Genomic DNA, 22,256 nt, shown 5'->3' on the forward strand with positions numbered 1-22,256 from the left:
TATATAGGTTTAAGTATCGTTACCCGAACACCCTCTTACACAGTTATGAAAATAATGGGTGAGGTACAAAAGTACATTGTACCCCCCAAGTTGGTCTGTTGTGTGTCGTCTCGTTTGTGCAAATATTTCCATTTGAAAAATGCAAATGAAAAGAAGGAGAAGGTCAGTCATATACTCTTGTGATGAAGATTTGTATCGACACGACCACTTCTTTAGAAAAGTGTACCTCCCCTACGCAAACCAGCATTTGTCTGGAACGTGATTTTCTGAAATTAAACTTTACCTGATTCCAACGTTCACGCATATTTTAAACAATTTTTATCTCTTTGAAGAGGTTCCCAAGACAACCGGACAATGAACTAACTAGTATTATCAAGCACAATGTAGTAGAATAAGTTTACATTGGCTTGAATTTCTGTGGTAAGGAAGATTATTCTTATTAAGTTATGAACAATATGAACGTCTCATATTGAGCGAAATGAAAATAGGTTCTTTTAACAGTAGCACCTTGCATATGTCAAATTATCCAAGGGGGTACAGGGGGTACAATTGGTTTTGCGGATTTAGGGGGTACAGTACCCCCTTCAAAAATTTGCGGGGGTACAATGTACCCCTGTACCCCCCCCCCGTTCCTGCGCCACTGCTGTGTTGTTTTAAGGAATGAAACTATGTTGATTCGAAGCAAGCATTGTTCCCTGCTTATTGACGTCTTTATTTCAATTCATTGTCAACACATTGTGTAATTCAGACCGAATCAAAATGGTGGTGGACAATTCGTTTACTGTTTCTTTCCCCGTTGGGTGTACGTATATAATTCCACTACAAGGCTATATCCTCTTCTTCAGACTCGGTGTTTCACACTTGACATTTTCTTGTTGCCTGAACAGTTTCCAAGTATCGCCAACTCTTCTTTGTGTAATTTTTCCTGTGCCATCTCGTTTTGTTTTTGTTGTTATACGTATTACAGCTTCAGTGTAAAATTGTCTTAGAATACTGTAGCTGAAACTTCAAGAAAATTATTATTATTATTAAAACCCAGAGAAGTTGATTAGTATTGTTTTTACTATTAGTTTGTGATAGCTGATCATTTTTTTACGATGAAGGGAAATTTGCACAAAATGCCTCTTCGGAAATCGCAAAACATGAACGAGGAAGATCCCTCACCATTATTAATTAACACCAGCGCATTTGTTCTCGATTCCAGCGCTACAGTATGATGAGATAGCCCAGGTCTTGAACTCATCGTACGCCACTGGTATCAACCTTCTAGTGAACAGAAAGAGTGAAAAATATATAGGTTTATTTGATGCAAAAGTTTGCTCCCTTCCCCCGATAACTTTTTTTCTGTCGAAAACTTAAGTGCGCACAGCCCATTGGCACAGTTTCAAGTAAAACAAGGTAGATCCATGTAAACTGTGACGTTTTTTCCTGGCACTGCAAACTCAGCCAATGAGGCACGGGGATTTTCTGATAAAGGTGGGAAATTTTGAAGGCCCCCTGCCAAAAGAAATCCCGTCTTGACTTGACACCATGATATACTGAATAATTCAAACATTACGTTCAAGGTTTTACTGTCCAATGGAAGCAGGTTTCTGATTAACGGGGATGTGGCGACTTTTTTTGATTTGGTTGGAACTTCTTAATATTTTAGTGAATCATAATGTACAGTGGGATCTATGAGTATTACCGTGCAAATGGCCATCTCCATGTTCGTGCACTTTATTTTACCCAATAAGAACTTCAAGAATTAAAGGAAAAATCAAAACAAGCTGTAGACAACTTCTGCACCAGCATACTTAAAAGTCCATCGCTTAAAACACACAGAATGAAAGAAAATTCCATGGTAATACTCATGGATCCCACTGTACCATACCAAAAATATATAAAGTACAGTATTTACTCATACGCTACATGTTTCTACAGTGGAGTTGTCGTATCAACCGGTGTCCATTCACAGCGCAGAACGGTTATTTTGACAAAATCCTGGTTCCCTGCTGGCTGCTTCGGGGAGGAAGGATTTTAATGTTGCCGCTTCTTGTCCAAGCTGTAGGCCTAATTGGTTGTTTGACCGCAAGTTTCTTCGTAAGTAAACGCGGCAACAGAGAGTCTGTCACGGCGACTCCACTATATATTTTGCATATTTCAACGAGGTGGTCGATTCGATAGAGCGGTCAACTGTCACGTGGGGATACTTGTAGTTCGATTTACCTCATTTGCGAATTAAGTGATTCTGGGGCACAATCAGTCTGGGGACAACCTTGAAGGGTAGAAGTTATGTGGTGCTGATCACAACTCCACTATGACCGATATCGAGAATGTGTGAGGCTGTACCTTCAGGTGCTTTCATGGCGTGCTGGAACGCACAAGGGACAGTGTTACTTTCTCACACGCTATGATAAGTGTGCTTGAATGGGTATGGCGAATGTGTGGAAAAGTAGAGTAAAGTTTATAGTTTGTGTACCATATTTTTTTTGCACACGTCATTTGTCGTTTATGTTTTACACTAGAACGTTCCTTTTTTCTGGATGACCCTCGTATATTCCCTACACCGCATTGCTTGCCACTTTCTTACTTTCAGTTTGCTTATTTTCTGCACACTATTCCACAGTTTCTTTTTCAAAGATAGGCGCGGTTATAAATTCTGCTGACGAAATATCCAGAAATAAACAACAAAAGCATAAAAAATATATTGTCCCGCGGTCACGCGAAGTAAGAGATGACCTGGTGACTCATTCGAAACACAACTGTGATATGAAGTCACCATTACCAGCGTGCTTGCACGTAACAGCTTGTTGCTGCGATCAGCGATGTTCGTGACGACTTGCGTGACGTATTACTTGTGACGTCGCCGATGAGTCAGATAGCGACGTTATCAGCTGAAGCTTTTGTCGCCCACGTATTCTGCAGTGCTCGTGCTTTTTTATTTCTTCTCTGCTCTCTCATCTCAGGAAATGGTTGGGAGGGAACACCTGCCCCACCTGTGGCAGTTGCCGGAACGAGGAAATACGTAGGAATTTATCCACCTTTTATAATCTCTGCGAAATCGCATCCGTATGAGTCAAAGTGGAGTGAGTACATATAGGTGGGCCTGCCGGAAAATTGGTGCGCAGGAATTTTCGTGGGACATTGGTGGGTGCTTCAACAAATCGCAGAGTGCCTTAATTCTCACTTTTAAGGATATTTAAAGATAATATAACGTAAGTTAATGTTATTGCTTGAATCTGTTATAAATATAATAATTCTAAAGAACCCAGGACTGTACAGTGAGATCCATGAGTATTACCGTGCAAATTGTCCATCACCATGTTCGTGCCCTTTATTTGACCCAATAAGAGCTTCAAGAATTAAAAGAAAACTCAAAACAAGCTGTTGACAACTTATGCACCAGCATACTTTCAAGTCCATCTCTTAAAAACTCATAATATGTAAGAGAATGATTAATCAAAATAGTCATGGACAATTTGCCGAACAATACTAATGAATCCCACTGTACGTAACATCACCTATCCGCACTCGTTAACAAACCAACCTTAGATGTATCCTTTGGGCGTGAATTGTAGCACGAAAGGTGCAGTTCATAGAGATGGACCCGTTGGGAACTTTGTGTTTTTCATTGTCTATACGGGCTTGTCTCCAGAGTAAACTACGTCTTATGCACCTCTTCTTATAAGAGTCAAGTTAACCCAAATAGAATCTCATAAGGGCAGTTGAACAGCATCAGATGAAAATGGTATGACTGCCACCAGTAATAAGAATGCTAGCAAGACTAGACATGGTTTGGCACAGTATCGTCTCGTGTGTGAACAGGTCAATCTCATTCTCGGTATTGCCCCGAGTTGTAATATACCCGTCTCCTCCTCGTTTCGGTCTTGTCTCCAGTCTCAAAAGTCAAAATGTGTAGTATAAGTATGTCACCGCATAGTCTATCACAGAATATGTAGAGGACATTATAAGGGGAAAAAAATTTCCTCATAACGCTTGTCTGTTAAGCCCGGTGTCCACTTGTTGCAAACCAGCGTATCGTATCCCCGTTCCGTATCAATTTATTCGAAAAATCTTGCAACGCTCCGTATCAAAATGTGAGAAAAGATACGCAACGGACCCGATCGCTCATTTGGCGGTTTTTCCCCGTAACATCAAAGAAAGGATATGATACGCGACGGAGGGTCAGTGTGGACGGGCATGCGCACGTTCCGTTGCCTCGCTGCATCATCCTTCAGTGTGTGGTGAGCAGAGGTGGTCACCCACCGGAGAGCGACCCTCATGAGGGCAGACCTCACCCTCACCCTCCGAAGACTTGTGAGGGTGAAGGTGTGTGAGGGTGAGGGCGAAAGGAAAATCGTGAGGGTGAGGGCGAAGCCGAGCCGTGAGGATGAGTGCGTGTGACGGTGAGGGCGACCTGTGAGTCGTGAGGGTGAGGGCGACTGGTGAGTCGTGAAGGTGAGGGCGTGTGAGGGTGAGGGCGACCTCTGAGTCGTGAGGGTGAGGGCGTGTGAGGGTGAGGGCGTGTGAGGGTGAGGGCGACCTCTGAGTCGTGAGGGTGAGGGCGAAGCCAAGCCGTGAGGGTGAGGGCGACCTCTGAGTCGTGAGGGTGAGGGCGTGTGAGGGTGAGGGCGACCTCTGAGTCGTGAGGGTGAGGGCGAAGCCGAGACGTGAGGGTGAGGGCGTGTGAGGGTGACCTCTGAGTCGTGAGGGTGAGGGCGAAGCCGAGCCGTGAGGGTGAGGGCGTGTGAGGGTGAGGGCGACCTCTGAGTCGTGAGGGTGAGGGCGTGTGAGGGTGAGGGCGACCTCTGAGTCGTGAGGGTGAGGGTGAGGGAGGTTAAACGAAAATGACCACCTCTGGTGGTGAGCTCTGTGAATGACAGTACGTCCCATTGTCAATTTCTTTTTTTTTAATTATCTTTATTATGGAGTGGGATAAGGAAAATACTATTGCATTTATTGTATAAGAAATATGGAATCCTGTGGGACCCTAAACATCCGGAGTACTACAACAAAATTCGTAAACAAGATGCGTCGGAGGAAGTCCGTCGGATGCATCCGAGTAAAGTTATTGTATAATCCGCTATCTGCTGCAACAGCAAGTCTGCCAATAAGCTATACAGTTCACGGTTCGTGTACATGTTTGTCATCCACCAACGTCGTGATTTGCGTTTTTTCTTTTTCGATAAAACGTAATATTGAAAATATATGCGGCTGCTGGCACTTGTTGCGGTGTACTCATCGTCCTTTGAGACCAAACTGTGAATAGAAAGAACTGACCACCATATCGCACTCCCGTATCAATCATGCTACAGGGTGGATGATGCGAACGTAGTGATGCTACGCGACAAATCGGGGTCCGTATCGTATCAATGATTGATACGGAACGGGGATATGATACGCTGGTTTGCAACAAGTGGATACCGGGTTTAAGACTTCTCATTTCGACGCTACGAACCTTCGAAAACGGGGGTTTATCCTGAAAGTATGCAACTCCGCTGCACAGGTTGTCACGGCTTAACTTTCCACAAACCAATAATATGACTTCCCTACGCTATCCGTCTGGTATGCCTGAATAATGCCTGGTAACTGGTAAAATAAATTTGCGTTAGGTTAATTTTTAAACAACATACCAAAATCTCGACCTAGACCGAGAATTTTGAACCTTTCGACAAGTCTCGAAATGTTATATTACCAAACAATTGTCCATCAGCATGTTTATTCTCTTTCTTTTACACGAGTGCTTCAAGAATTGAAACAAAACGTTAAACAAGCTGTTGAATGTAAATGAGCATGTGCAGTGATATTCATACGAACTTATATCCTTGTGCAGACCAAGAAAACGGGGTAGATTGTATTGAAGCGGGATTATCCCGTTCGAAATGAGTCTAGAATGACTGAATTGTCGTTACCGAAATGGATGCGATTTTCACTAATAGTGCAAAAACCTACCTAGCTTCAGAAGTGCTGCATGAAGGGGCCACGCAACGAGCATAAAAGGTTAAGGGAGAGATGGTAGTAATATTTTGATGTTAGGTGAGCGACGTGCAATTCTTTGTTTGTGCTCGGCGGGACGGAATGTTTTGGCTCGTGTTTTGTTTTTCAGGGAAACCGATGGATGAATCAGACCTCGAGGATGTTATCGTTGCGTCATCCAGTACCGGAAAAAAGTCGTGGGCGTTAAAGTCGAACAAATTATATTCGAGCAGTTGTGACGTAGCGAACGGAAGAGGAATTCCTCTAGACAGCATTTGACTAAAGTTTTCGCTATGATATCATTCCGAAACGATTTGTTTCGTCGTGGAAAGGGGGAGGGAGGAAAACACGAGGGAGGAGGGGGATTTTGAGATATCAGACGAGGATTTATTTTTTAAATCTTCATTCACGATAGTAAATTGTCGCAAGCGGACGTTTTTTTACAAACAATCCGAAGAGTGTCGGCAATTAATTGATTCGCGGCGGTTTGACACAACCATCGCCGGCCGGGTTGTTTTGTGGTAACCCGTCGAGCAATGTTGCTAACTCGCGAGTTCGTTACCACGACTCGGACGTGTGGCGTAACCAGATGGTGTCTGCAGAATAGAGGTCGATTGGGTTCCAATTGTGGACCAGTTGGAGAAGCGTTTTTTTGGAACTCAGGGGCGGATTTTGGTGACGAATTATGGTGTAAGGTAAGCTGGCGATTTTGACCCTTGCGTCGGATTATGTTCAGTCTGCTTTTGCTTGTTCAAGTCTCCACGCGGTGCACGTGACCCTTTTGTGCTATTCTCTTAAATAGCCCTTGGTAATTTGCCGAGCAGTTACTTGTGCATCCCACTGTACAAGTACATTAAGGATGGTTATATATTAACATACATGCCGTAATTTTCATGCCGCAAAATCATCACTTTACCATTCGGTGTTCCCGCTTACTTTCCAATCATGGCAAAGTCCGAGAAATCAATTTATGAGTGAAGTCGCCTTGGAAATGTCAGGGAATTCTGAAAGTACATAATAGAAAAACAACTGGAAAATAACGAAAGTCCAGTGTATTTGTACTTAATCTCACCAATCTTAAGTATAAACTTTATTCTCTTAATGTAATTTAACACTTGAGATTTGTTTATTAGATACACTGAGAACCACAGAATAGACTTGAAATGTCTTTAAAAGTGTCTTGAAAGCCGGGAAAAGCCAGAAAATTAGTTAAATTAGAAAATTGAATGGGGACACCTACCAGTGTGAAGTACGTGGTGTAGTGGCGTGCCCAAAGGGTGTTGGTGGGATCATTATCCCCCCCTATGGCCCAGTATTCCTAAAAAAAAAAGAAGAATGCCAAGAGCAGGAATAGGTGGCACAATGAAGGTTAACTACTAAATGAAAGTGTACGTACACCCCCCCCCCACCTTTCGAAAATCCTGGGCACGCCACTGAGTAGATGCTAAGTTAGAATCCATTGTTTATCAGCGTTTATTCTCTTATTCATCATCATCAATATGATTAGAGGTAGACAATGGTCAGTAAGGGCTAGTTTTTCATCTTGGTCTCTAATTTGTCACTTTTTTTTGTTGGGGTATAACTTTTCATTGAAAATCAAGCATATCGATGGCTACTGAGGCAAGTTACATTATTTTGTTTAAAAAAACACCACAAAAACAACACAATATAATTGGCACTGAAATTGAAACTCATGGCAAGTGTCCGAGTTATATCACTCGTGGTAATAAAACACAAACGCTGTACCTATGACAGCTAAGCATATAATTGTACGATTGGAAAACAAGGATTATTGCATCTTTATTATTGCATAATGTGCGTATCAGTTTTTTCCCCCTGTAAGTGTCGGTTTATGTATGCCGACGTCTTCTGCCAAGAGTTATGAGCTTTTGGTAAATACTGTTCCCGTTGCACTTTTCACGTGTCTTTTCTCTCTTTATGAGATCTTCCATTTGCGTATCAAAGCATTGACCAGATCCATGGTGCACAGGTATTTGTTTGCGCAACCTGTGTCCAGAGAATTTTATGAAGGAGTTTGTCTCCCCCCACACACACTCACACTCCCAGAAGAGGAAAGTAATCAATACTTTTTCTTATGATTTCATTTTTAATTTTGCATTTGTAGTAACTAATTTCTGAAGACGCATGTTTACAAATAGTGTTAAGGTATATTTTTTTTTAGATATTTTCAGTGTTTAGAAACAGGTGCGCAATTTCATTTCGATTAGGATCTTTCGTCTCTGGCGCATGTTATTTTTAACGACACATGCTATTTTTGTTTAGTATTTAGTATTTATTTGCATTTTCCTTGTGCGAGCTGTACGCACTACATAAATTTTACTTTACACACACTTCCTCTTCCTCTAAAGTCATGTGTTAATATTGTACCCTCTTTACGTTAATATACAAATAACTCTTAGTAGTTGATCAGATACAAGAAAATTAGGCATAATAAGCATAGTTTAACAATCCAAATATTGCACATGCAAATAATGTTATGTGCCCGGTTCATTTGGCCTTTCACTTCCCACACCAACTCCCTTTGCACTATTTCTGTTTTATTTCTCGGGCTCTGATAGTTTATCTCTCGGACTCTCTCCTGCTTGACCTCTGTGCATTAAGTGAACTTCAGCTGGGACTTTTATCCTCACGGCGAGTTATTTACAGTTAGTTTGGGTACGTTTACAGTTCGGAGGATGGAAACACTGCGAATGAATGAAAGCAATGCTGATTCATGCTCTTAAGGGAGGCGTGGTCACGTCGAAGCTCCGCCCCTGCGACCAATTGAGAAAAACGTTACATCTCCCTACCCCTCTGCTCCTGTTGTATGTGGTCGGCGATCATAAGATCAAGGATTTGCATCACTCTGGTTCAGTTCAGAGCTGACGTCTGGGTGCGATAAGTTAACGTGCAAAAGTTGCATCAGCAAAGCTCTCTTCTGTACGTGGTGGCGGTGGTCCGTGTTCTTGCCTTCGAAACTTTATTTCTAACCGAACAGTGTTGTTATTTCTGTACTCGCGCGCCAGGGGGGAGTTTGTGTAACATTGCTGGTTGGAGAGTCGCTCATGTGGCATCGGGAGTAAGGTCGTGTTGAGGTGTCAGTGCTTGTGAAACGATACCGAGGAACTCGATAGTATCGCTCGGGAAAGGATAGCGGTCTTTTTGATGGAACCATAATGGGAATCTTTTCACTTCCCCAGTTGGCCAAAGGGCATCAACAGGTGAGTCCTTTATCTTTATCAAGATGTATCCTAGTACTGTCTTCCTCTCCTCAGAGTTCCTTTTCTTGCGTGACAATTTTGTTTTCGCTAGAAACTTAACACATAATAATGTGGCTTTGTTCGGGTCGTTCATGTGTGTGAACATTGTCGGAACGAAAAGAGCACGCTCGTGACGGATTCGAGAGGCCTTGAAACACTTCGACTGCCTTCTATTGGCACCGATATTGCTCCTATCTAGTGCTGCCATCTGCGTTTCGTTTTCTGAAACGTCAGTCAGACAATATGTCCTTCACTTAATTCAATCATCATAATCTATTTATTGCTGTGTTGGTGGTCGAGTGCGTTGAGCGATCGACTCGAATCTTGGCACGGGCGTTTCTGTAGTGTCCCTTCATCAATATCATCATTCATCCCAGTCGTTACAAGCCAACAGTAGCATAAAAGCGATAACAGTAAGAAATGCTGATATAATAATCTTTACTGAACACGAGAGGTTTAAGTATATAACGTAGTAGCCAATATGGCTTGTAGCGAGATGAAAAAATATCGTGGGGAAAAAGAATTAGGATCTAACGGACATAATGTAAAGAAGTAATTTATCCCACTTTCTTGAAAAAGGGAATAAACTTTTATATACACCTATACCCTGTAGTCAGTGGATTTTCGAAGGGATGGGGTGGCGCATGTACTTTCGTTTTAGTAGTCAGTCCTAATTTCCCCACCTTTTTCTGCCTTTGACAGTACATTGCCTAAACATTTCCGCAAGGATCTAATTTGCAGTTGGTTTGACGCTAAATTTATCGGCATCCTATCAGAAAATGCTTGTGTAATCCATGTGACACATTTATTCGATCGACTCACCTTCCCGTCTGTCTGCGATTCATTCATTCCCCTCCCTTCATGTTAACGAATGAAGAAAGAGGGTCGCTACTCTGTGTTTGCAATTTTTGAATGGTAGTGATTGCTGCTACAACCTTTTCAAGCATTCCCATTGGCTGGTCTTTTTTGGGGGTAGTATATAATCTATGGTGGTTGGGGTAGGCTTGTTGGGTTTGGTTCTCTTAGAAGAAGAAGAAGAAGAAGAAGGCGAAAAATGGTTGTAACAGCGATACCGACCATTTTGAGTAGACTGGCTTGTGCGAAGGATTCGGACGTGTAGGCCCCTCTGAATTTCAAGAACTCTGAGGAGACATTTCGGTTCGTGCTGTGCTTCTCATTGTTCTTTGAGAAGACGTTTGAAGACGCACCAAATTATAGAATGTAACTGCAAGGTTTAGTCTTACCAATACACATACATGTATGAAAAGGAAACATGATTGTGGGCTGAAACTACCAAAGCTGATATTCTACATAGGGTCAATCCATATGAAATCATACAACCTGGTTGCTTGACCATTTTTAAAAAAGTTTATTTTTTGAGTGGTGTGAGCCTCATATATTGACAGTTCAGAACCACTCTTTATTTTATTTTTACTATTTTAGATTCTTCATAAAGATGAACAGGTAGTTGTTAGTTTGGTTGAAATGAAACATCAAGCAACGATAGTCCACATATTCTACAGTGCGTTCATTTTGGCTCGGGGCCGAGATAGCGCGTGACTGCAGACGGCGCGGCATGGCACGAATGTAGGCATTTTCGACCCGCTTATTTTTACGCACATAAAAGTGTCCTGCAGGGAGAAGATTTAGCCCGAGCGCCAAGTAGTTCACACGAACGACGCTAGATAGCGTACGGAATCGAGAGCTTCTTCGCTCGAACGGGCCGAGTGAGTGGTGTACGCTCGAAGCCCGGTAGTACACGTACAAGGTGGCGCAAAAGTCATCACCTGATTTTCTTAACCTATAGCTTGGGTTATAAATTAAACAAAGTAGTTTTTTTTTGTGTTAAACTTTTATTGATGCTAGTAAGTTTTATGCCCTCAGTTTTTAAAGATAAAATCCAATAAATGACCACCATTCGAATTGATGCAAATTTGGGCTCTTTTTATTGCGTTTATCATGGTGTTGGAAATCGGCGGGGATTTTTTTTCAATTTCATGGTGAATATTGTCCTTTACTTGCTGTAACGTCTCTGGCTTATTCACATAAACCGATGACTTCAAATATCCCCAAGGGGAAAAAATCTGGAGCGGTCAAATCGGGGGACCTGGCCGGCCATGCCAATTCACCAAAGCGGGATATTCTGCCCGGAAAAGTGTCACGCAAAATTGTCACAATTTTTTCACGTTCTTGTGGGGTATACTTATTCATTTTCACACACAATAAATTTCGTGAGTATCTTCTATTTAACTGACACAACACTACTGATATAAACAACAAGATGTCAAGATAAAGGTGTTCGGAGGATGACTTTTGCGCCACCCTTTATAACCGTAATTTGCCTGTGGTAGTGGACCCTCAAATATAGACCGTGAAGTGAAAGGCGCAGTGAAATTTAAATTTAAGTGTGCATAGTCATCATTTCCATGTTAACATTTACTTTAGTCTTACCAATACACATACATGTATGAAAAGGAAACATGATTGTGGGCTGAAACTACCAAAGCTGATATTCTACATACACTGGGTACGATTATTATCACATTAAATTGATATTCCATTGTATACGTTCGAGGTTGGGAGAAGAGTAGGAGCGAGCGAAAGTGATCCCATTCAGGACTTCGTTCTACATGTAAACTATGTAACTACGCGTAGACAATAAAATCTTTGTAAATAACGTGGAGGTTAGAATTAACAATAGGTGTTGTAGAGATGAAACAGATTTAGCCTGAGTTTTAATTGATGATGAATTGTAAAAACAAAGTACCTGGTAATGGCCTTTACACTTACAATTTTCTGCTATGTATCAAACACGCAATATCTCGTGATTGATGGGGAAATAAGGCTACTACAATTGCCACGTGTTTTTTTCCCTACATTTATCTTTTCCAGATATTTGAAAAGATAGAGGGATTATGTTTTTGTTTTAAGTTGAAAATGAATCCCAATGAGCTGTAAATGGTTTTTACAGTAGTTTAAATTGTAGACTGTGTAGAGGTAGACATAGACCTACAGTATAGGTATAGCACATCACTGACTCGTGGTGACAACACACGGACGCAGACTATTCTGGTTGAGGCCACGTCCCGATAGCCAGGGGTCCCGGCGGGTTTGAATCCTGGCCTGGGCATGGATGTTTGTGAGTGTGCATTCATCAATTTCATCGTATCATCACTCATCCCGATCTTCGCAGATTAGCCAAAAGTGGCACAAAAGGCGAAATAAAATAAAGCCAATCAATCAATCAAAAGCCACGTCCCAATATGGAAACATCAATTTTTATCCTGTTTGTATGTAGCGAATCAACACAGATTCGTGGTTGCCACTGTCATTTCTTTTTCTGTCTGACAACGTACTAAAAGCCATGGCACGCCAGTAGAGATGCCGCTTCAATCATGCATGTATCAACATCCGTGTTGTTTTTCATAATTTATGCTTTTGGGCTGAAACTTTCGCATTATCCTCCTTGTTACACAGCCTGTCCGTACTGGAAATTTTAGTGCATTGTCCGACATATATGAGAGGTTCAGAGCACAAGTGGCGTAACGCCATTCACGACAGTTTTCCGAAAAAGGCACATTTACATAACTTTGTATTATGTTTATCTAGTTGGAGCACAAACATAGTAGTGTATCTATGAGCAAGTGTTTGAAACTTAAGAGATACTTACTTTTAGCGAAATGTTGATACTTCACAGTTCTAAGTTGTACATGTAACTCAATTTCCACGAAAAGTGGAGTTACGCCAATTTTGCATTGAGCCCCTCATATATGAGCATCGAAACCAGACATCAAAGCAAAGAGAAAGACGTCTCAAATCTAAACATGCAGTCCAAGAAGACCTTTCTACCAACGTGCATCTCAGCATTTGTTTGTCGCTTTCGTAGAGCATTATTGTTTCAGATTATTTCGTTCTGAGCCCGAGTTTGTGTGTGTGTGTTATCGTGAGGGAACACTCATATCCCCATTATATTTTCTTGTAAAATGCAAAGAACATTACCTAGTAACAAACAGCGACACATATCCTTTGTCCCCCCGTAGGTGAACGCCCCCCATTTCATCACCTTAAATTCCAATTGCGCAAGCATTTCCATGATTTGAAACATTTTCCTGCGAATGTTTACCAACTCGTAGACTGCTCGGCGTCAGCGGACAAACCAACACTTCCCTCCCCTTTCCATGCAGAAGGATCTTCGGCAGTGTAGCCAACACAAAGTTAAGAAAACCTCCAAATCTCCTCGTAAATAATCACTACATCAAGTGAACAGGGGAAAAAGTTATACACATACGGAATAAAAGATTGACAGAGATTTTTCATGAGTTTTGATACTAGTCAGCATTGGTGCTTCTCTCTCTATTTTTGAATTGATAATTGAAATTTCCCTCTTCAGCTTTATTACGAAATATAATGGACGGAAATATTGTCTGAAATATAATTTTTTAATCAGAAGAATACACCCGATACAGCGCGGCGCAAAAATATTACCAGGTAGATGTAAAAGTGCTCCCCTGTGCTTTGTACCACGCCATGAAGGCATATAGGGTGTGTCAAGTTAAGGCCGCCAACGATGGGGGCCTCCCCGATGGCGCAGTGGTAGCGTCGTCGCCTTGTAATCAAGGGGTCCCGGTTTCCACCGGGAATCGAACCCGAGACCCCTTAATTACAAGGCGACGACGCTACCGCTGTGCCATCGGGGAGGCCGATTTTCCAAAGAGAAATATGGTTAAAACAGACTTCAAGATACATACATCAATTTTATCGTGGGAGTCAATATTTTTGCATCGAAAAGTCTGTATCGAATTTAACGGGCGGCAGCAGGAGAAAATAAAAACTCACTTGCACTCAGTCTCTTGTGGCGAATAACAATTTTAGTGGATTAAATCGGCCAGTTTTACTTTACGCCTTATTACTATAGTTAGCAACTCTGGACCGCAGCAAGGCACATAAAGACCGAAGAGGAAGCAAAGATCCAGACAGGGGAAGAAATATTGCAGTCCTTGATCAAGAGAATCAGTTGTTTCAGCATGGAACCAAAGGCGGGAGCGCCGCTGAGGAGGGGAAAGAGGTTTCATAGATGTCTCTCGCATCGTTTTTTTGCAGGCAGTGCAGTGCGGCATCGTCCGTGGCGAATTGCGGTTGTTTACTTTCAACACGAGAGTGCGCTGAAGGCTCGATACAGTGGGAGGTGTTTGGTTTTCGCAGTGCGTGTTGATTGTGCGAGATATGGGATGCGTGGTCCAGGGGAAGTGCGTATGGATTACAAGGAGGCCAGACAGGCTTTTCTGAAGTCGGTGAGTTGCGTATTTTAGACGTAAAAAAAATATAAAAAATACGAGGAGTGAATTTTGTAGAAAATATTAGAATTTATAAAAAATATTTCATTTCAGCAAGAACAAAACTATGGGAGGTTTATAGTTATGCATAAAAATGTTACAAAATTAAATTGTTCAGTAATAAATTGTTCACGAGATATTAAAAATAAGGATTGTTCTGATAGTTTTGAACAGAAAAACTCGTGAAAGTTAAATGTGTGCATTATGAAGCGAGGCTAAGCTGTGACAATAATCCTGAACGCCCGTTTGTGGCGTAAGTATGTGAGTAAGTAGTTTGATTAGGAAAACGAATGCAGAAATTCTAGAAACATTATGGTTATTATTCAAATATACTGTATTTGTTTCTTGAGAAAGCGTCATGTCGACAAATTAACACCACACATATCACAGTAGCCAATACTTTCGAAAGTTTTCTAATGTTGGACTGTTGTACGAACAGCAGTTTTTTTACAGTGCGTGGGTAGCTAAATTTATGATAGCCAAAACTAATGTACAAATAGCTATTTTGTACATCGCAGAGTTTTTTCTTATAAAATCTAAGGTTTCTGCTCAGAGAATATCTGCATCCATTTCTTTTGAACAATTTTATCACGCAATTTCTGTAGGCATTTCTATGATCACATATCGGCTTGTCGGATAAATTTGATATTTCTGAAAAGTTTTCAAGGCACACAATGGGAACTCCTTGTATCGAAAGATAAACTATAATCAGCATTAGCAATTAACTGGTCCCCGAGTTATAGGGAATACGTTTTTCCCTTGCACCATAAACTGTCGAACAAGAAACTATTGAGAAATGATAGTGTTCTCAAACGAAGAAAGTGGTTTCATTCTGAATACTATTAGGTACTAGTAGTTAATTATTCTTTGTCTTTTGTATCTAATCGTGAAGGATCTGGGCCGAAGGTATAATGAATTGGGGAAATTGAAATTGATGAGTACGTTATCTTGTATATTATTGCATTTGACGTTTGAATCAAGTTATTTAACTTGTCAGTTTCACACTTGCTAGGTTCTCGAAAGTGAGTTGTTCGTATCTTGCTTATAGCAGATACGACTTAAGACTTACGATACCGATGATTGCAAGATTATGAGAGAAATAAAACAGCCATCAGACATGCAAATTCTCCAAAATGACATTAACAGATTCTCTGAATGGTGTAAGCAATGGAAACTGTCCACAAACCCTTCTAAATGCTCTTACATAACGATTTCATTGAAACAAAACATTCTTGAAGGCAATTATACGCTCACCGACCTCCCTCTAGCAAAAGAAGCACAACACCGAGATCTAGGTATCCTCATAGATTCAAAACTAAATTTCGATAATCACATATCAACAATCACAAAAAAGGCAATGCGTATGCTAGGCCTACTTTACAGATTCACCGAAATCAATAACCCGAAAGCACTTTCCATTTACTTGAAGACTTTTGTGTCCCCCATTCTAGAATATTGTTCACCAATCTGGAACATGGCTGCACATTCTCATACCTTCAAGATCGACAGCGTTCTCAGCTTTTTCCTCTCCATCGTTCGATATAGAGTGCCTGCCCTGAGACACCTGTCTAAGAGAGATCTGCATATTAATACTCCAGAAACTCGTAGATACATTGCAGATATGAAATTGCTATACAAGATCATAAATGGAAACTTAAGATGCAGCATACCACTCCACGAACTCTCACTCAGAGTGACTAGACATAAAACACGGAGCAAGGAACCTTTCCACACTGCAACTCCCAGGCTCTCACTCATACAACGTTCACTATTCCATAGGCTACCGAATCAGTTCAATATAATCTCAAACCAAATAGATATATTCACCTCATATTCATATTTTATCAGCAACAGAAAAAATTGTACATAAGTAATGCTTTTGTGAAACTGATCTATTTACCTTGGTACTGTTTTGGCTTGTTTTAATTTTGTTTATTTTATGTTATGCTTTCTTTTGTGTTTTTAATCTTAGTCTATTGTTTTACTGTTGTTTCTTTCTGGTTTAGAATGGCTTCTGCTATACTGGAAATTTCAATAAATAAATAAAATCGAGACAAGTAAATTTCATACATCGACCAGTGTTTAAGCTAATCTGTAAATATATATATATCCTTTGTTAAACGATCTGTCAATGATAGGTATTTCATTGTTTTTCTCTGGTTTTGATAATTGAGAATTTGAATTGCTTTATTTTACCTCGCTTTTGTACCACTTTTGATTAATCGCGAAGATGAAGATGATAAAATTGGTGAAGGGACACTCGCAAAGAATGCCCAGGCCGAGGTTATTACTTTCAACATCAATTTCATCATTATATATTTTTTCGAGACGAGAAATAGAATTTATCACATTTGATTTTTTTTGGCAACCACAAATAAAAATGCATCGTAGCAGTTAGTAATTTGTGAGTTGTGACTGAATTATTTATTAATTCTAAACCAATAATCCCAATTTGATCCGAATTACAGAAAAAAAAAGTGTTTGTATGAATGACATTTGTCTGTCGCTTACGTAAACAAATGTTTAACAGTGCCTATTTTTAATTATTTCAAAAAAACTCAAAACAAGTTGTCGACAACTTTTGCATCAGCGAACATAGAGATCCATCGCTTAAAAACACATGGGATGTGAGAGAAAAATTAATGAAAATAGTCATGGACAATTTGCACGGTAATACTCATGGATCCCACTGTACATTGATATACGTATAATTCAAAGCACGCTGTTTTTATGTTTGCAATGTAAACAGTGTACTAATGGACAAATTGCCTACACGCATCTTTTGTTGTTGACTTTTCACGTTTCAGTTCCTGCAGTGATTTTTATAGTCGTGTTCCAACATTTGATTTATTTGATGCAATCTGCCTCTCGCCTTTTACAGTTTAGCACTTGCCATTTGTGTTTCCGTGCTTTCCAACCTCATATTTTTTTCTCTCGCACAGCGTGATTTTGGCACATTCACATTGTGCCACAGTATATCATTCTCCACAGGCTATTCACTTGCCGCTCAGTTCCACCTTGGGCTTCCTTATTGGACAATCCATCGCCACAGATTAACAACCGCCGATTTTATCGCGCTCACAAGAAAAAATTGACAACAGAATAAGCAGACGTCCTTGGCTTTTCGGAGTTTACGACTTCGTGTCAGCATGTTGCACATCATCATTATCAGCGGAGCGTGCTCGAGTTCTACTTTTTCGTCTTCATTGTTGGGCATTTATTCCACCATACCGCGAGTCGTTTTCCGGGTTGCAACATGTGTCCCCTGTGTCGTGGTTGTTCCGCTCGTAGCCTCTGCTTGAACAAACCAGCGCGACCTTTCGCCACCCACGCCTCCTAGCGGCTGGATGGATGCCTTAACCGGCCAAGGTCGACATGTTCAGGTTTGCCTGTCCAGGTGGCGCGCAGGTGTTCAGATGTAGAATTTCAGCTAAGCAGTTCAGCTTTTGCTTATTTATTGTGCTCTAGCGCACAACAGATCCATTGTCAGTGTACAATGAAATGTGTTGCAATTTAGAGAGAAAAAATACAAAGAAAATAGACTACAATATAATACAAAGCTCGAAGAAAATTAGATTATGGATATAAATATATATGAAGAAATAGATGCACAAAACTAAGATACACTATATTACAAAAATTATTATTATCTTATGTAATTAATTATATTTATTTTATATTATGTAAACTGTATTCTTTCGCAGGGTAAAATTTTCTGTGGACCGTCGTATCGGTACGAGGGACAAAGGGGATAGATTTTTAGGAAAGGGGGAAAAGTCCATTTTTGTTAATTAATTTAATAAGGAACAACTATCATAATTTTTGTTTTAAAATTAGATGGTGCCTTCCCGATGGCGTAGTGTTAACGTCGTTACCGTGTAATCAAGGGGTCCGTGTTTTCATAGACGGTGGAGGCACATAGTGGTTGTTCGGTTCCATCTTTAAACTGTTGGTTCAGTCTCGATTAGCCTAACTGTGCATAAATGGACTTAAAAATACAAACTGAAATGAATTTCCCGATAAAGCCAGCTTTGGATGTATGCCATCATTGTTCAAGATGAAAAGGCAAGAGGATGTATTTATTTTCATTTTTTCAGTTGGAGCTATTTGCATCCCCACTCCCAGATTCCACACAACAAAGGTGTTTTATCAAATTTGTGCACAATAGAGGTATAACAATTTCATTTGTTTTAATTCCCGTGCATTTCTCAAATGGATCCAAGGTTTCTGTCCATCTCGTTAACAGTCTTGGTGGTGTTGGTTGGTGGGGGGGGGGGGATTTATGTCGTAGTGCATAGTGTTTTCAAGACAGGAGTAAGCAAAGCTGAAGAAGAAGTTCGGTTTCAAACTCTTGCGTCGTGTGTTATGAAGCTAAGTTAACCACGACGATGTATGCACTTACCTTGGACAACTTTGTGTCGAAATTATTTTCACCCTTGTCCCTGGAAATTTTCCTGCAGCTGGCAACATTGCAAATGGCTGTAATTATCGTAAAATGTCTTCTTGTGACAGACCATTACGCTCAAGCATGTGGTGCATGAATGTTGCGTAAGAATTCCTTGTAAACAATGTCGGCGAGTCAGAGTAAAGGACCATTTATGAGCTGTAAGCGTAGCAACAGATTAGAAATGGAAAAGTGTTTCCATCCTGTACGATCATATTCATTATATTGTGTTTTGTGGAAGCAAATATTTAACATCAGCTACTTTTGTCGGATGAGAAGTTTGGATCATTGAAGATAGTTCCATAAAAAGGATTTATTCGGAGTGTTTTGAACAATGAAGGAAATACTTACTGTATGACTGAGCCGTGTAATGATGCATTACACCTCATTTTGTCAAAATGTAAACACGAAATGAACAGTGGCAAAACTGTCAACCTTTCCCTTGAATTGATTTCAGTGTATGCCAGTAGATGGCGTCTTTGTAGGAGGAAACTAAATCATTCCATCTGAATGATCGGTGCTTCTTACCTGATCGGGGACAAAGGTTCTTTCCTGTGTGTGTTATCTACGCGATAATAATAGAATTTCTTTGAAGTAATTCATTAAATGTATTTTGATAGAAGAAAGGATTCCTAAACCATTTTTTATGCTATTCTTGAACGTCAATTCTGCAATCTGATAATCAACAAATTATTAGTTAAATAATGGACTCAATATAAGAAGATTGAGGTGTATCTTGAAAGTTATAGATTGAATTTAAAAATACATATATTTAGCTCACATCAGTTAAGGATACCACACGTTAATATTTGTTATCTTTACTTATACGTATACATTTACGTAATTATGACAAAAAGAAAAGTACAAATTCGAATATGTTCTGACATGAATTTGAACTAAACCCAGACTGAGTTAGTTGGCATTTGGTTTCTGCGCGAGAAAGAATTTGATTCTGTCACAACCTCCTGTGAAAGCACATAATAGGATCAGCTTCGAAAGTACAGGTAGCTGATTATTTATTTTTTAAGCTTGTTAGAATAGAGTGGGATGAATAAACAGGTAGACTATATAACAAGGCTGCTTTCGTTGACTTTGCGTAACACAAAAATTTAAGAACTGAAACAAAACTCCAATGCAATTATTGTTGCGTGATACACAGCACTTTCATCGTAGGAATGGTTTTAACCTTCGGTCGGGCGCAATGTAAGGAGTCCGAGGGTCTGAGTCCCAGATAAGGGCGCACGGTGATTGCAATTGTATTTATTTCTTCACGTGTTTCCTCATTTCATAATTTTAGTTACATTAACTGAAAACTGTTACTTTATTATTCTCCGTAAGAGATATGTAACTTGTTTGTACAGTGGGATGCATAAGTATTACCAAGCAAATTATCCATCACCATGTTTATTTTCTTTAAACAATGAGAGCTTCAGGCATTGAAAGAAAAAACGCAAAACAAGTTGCTAACAATATCTGTACCAGCATAATAAAACTGACTCCTTAAAAGCACGTAGGATACAAGAGAAAAGTTAATGAAAATTATCATGGATACTTTGAGGAGTCACATCGGTACAAGTAAAAAAGTGTAAAATATTAAATTATGTTCCAAAATTCGTTCATTGTTTTCCTCTTTACCAGATATGCTTTGGTGAAAAATGTGGAAATGCATACATCTGTGGAGCGAGTCAGTATACACTTTTTATCAAAGTTTTTTTAAAAATAGATATTTACAAAGTAATATAGAAACAAACAAAGCATGCAATCCTTCAGGTGCGGAGAACAAGAATTGTGGGAAATGGTTCATTGCGTATTCACAAAGTAAGCAAAGATGAGGGTCAATTTGCGACATTCGGTATCTTCAAGTAAACACTAAGTCACTACATCCGGCAGACGTGTTAGTGCTTGTTCTTTTATGTAACTAAACTCTTTCAACTGCGACAGCATGACTCACTCGGAACATAAGAAGCGAGCTCAAGAAGATTCGATCTATCTACAAGCGGAGATAAGAACACATTCCCTCTGCAAACCCATAATTACGTAAATCATTGCGAACTTCAACGGCGCATGCGCTGGCCTTCCTGAAGACGCCTCGAGCGCCATCTGTTTACACGATCGCTTCCGGTTTGTCTTCAGTTCGTTTACACGATACGATCTTGCGTATGGAGATTAGTTACCTCGCTCGAAGTGGTGTCAATACACTAACTGTAGATATATATAGCCCTCAGTGGCGTATACCGAGTCCAAGATCTGGGCTATCTCAGTATGTCATGTGGTCCTAGGCTATGAATAGAAATCAAATTGCCAACTCATAGGAAATCAGGTTGCCAACTCATAGAAAATCAGGTTGCCAACTCATAGGAAATCAGGTTGCCAACTCATAGGAAATCAGGTTGCCAACTCATAGGAAATCAGGTTGCCAAATCAAGAATCACAATCATAATTTCACTGATATGAATAATTTTATTTACAATTTCTGATCGATTTTCCTCCTGTATTTTATTCTCTAGACTTCAGGCTTCGCAGATAGCATAGCTAGCCTAGAATATACGCTCCTGATAGCCCTGTTTTTATCTTTTTTTCACGTCCAGGAATAAACTGAGAGGAGAAGATTGAATAAAAAAAAATCTACAATAGGTAATACAAATTAACTTATAGACACGGGACATGATGGACATTATAGAAGAAATTTATTATTTTCGAAATATCTCCAGCAGACCCGCGCTTCGAACTACGATGCCTACCAGCAGTGTAGAACCGCAGCGGTAACGTCGTTGGCTTGCGAACAAGGGGTCCTGGGTTCGATACCCGGTGGAGGCACATAGTCGTTCGGATCCCACTTTAAACTATAGGTCCAGTTTCGATTAGCCTATCTGTGCATAAACTCTCAAACTGAATTTCGCTAAGAAACACTGCATGGCATTAGGTGTGTTGCTGAACTATGCGACGGTCAGCGAACTTCAGTAGCAAATATTTAATGACAAGTTGGGCCACGCCGTAGTTTAGGCAACGCACATAACACCATTCAGAACATTGAGTGTTTCAGGATCTGGGTGTCTCCATTTTTTTTATTGCGAGTGGCACAGAAATTTGGAAAACTATGTAATTGTATTAAATTCGACAAATTTCTTAATACCTGTGCTCGGGAGGGATTTCGCGGAAATTCCGTCACAATAAGCTAAAAATCATAAAAATGTTTTGGTAGTGCATTGTGGTAACAAAAGATAATACACAATATGTATTATGAATTTTGGATTACAATCA

At 40.2% G+C, this 22,256-nt stretch overlaps 1 protein-coding gene across 13 annotated transcripts in view; it reads left to right on the plus strand.

Annotated features, from left to right (window-relative positions):
* Sarm (sterile alpha and armadillo motif) overlaps nucleotides 1-22,256 on the plus strand; it is a 247,392-nt gene that overhangs the window by 167,635 nt on the left and 57,501 nt on the right. Inside the window, exon 1 of one of the 13 annotated variants that reach the window (XM_083125645.1) lies at nucleotides 6,576-6,653. The exons of 10 other annotated variants lie outside the window; for them this stretch is intronic. Coding sequence is in view for 2 of the 3 variants with exons in the window: in XM_083125639.1 (XP_082981765.1) it covers nucleotides 14,447-14,509 (63 nt within the window). In the remaining variant the exon portion in view is untranslated. Of the gene's footprint in view, nucleotides 1-6,575; nucleotides 6,654-8,839; nucleotides 9,180-14,394; nucleotides 14,510-22,256 lie in introns of those variants that run through there. 2 more of the 13 variants (XM_083125641.1, XM_083125639.1) reach the window with 2 other exon arrangements.

This window comes from Lepisma saccharinum, chromosome 7, assembly GCF_977018435.1.
Source record: "Lepisma saccharinum chromosome 7, izLepSacc3.1, whole genome shotgun sequence".
NCBI classification, from domain to species: domain Eukaryota; kingdom Metazoa; phylum Arthropoda; class Insecta; order Zygentoma; family Lepismatidae; genus Lepisma; species Lepisma saccharinum.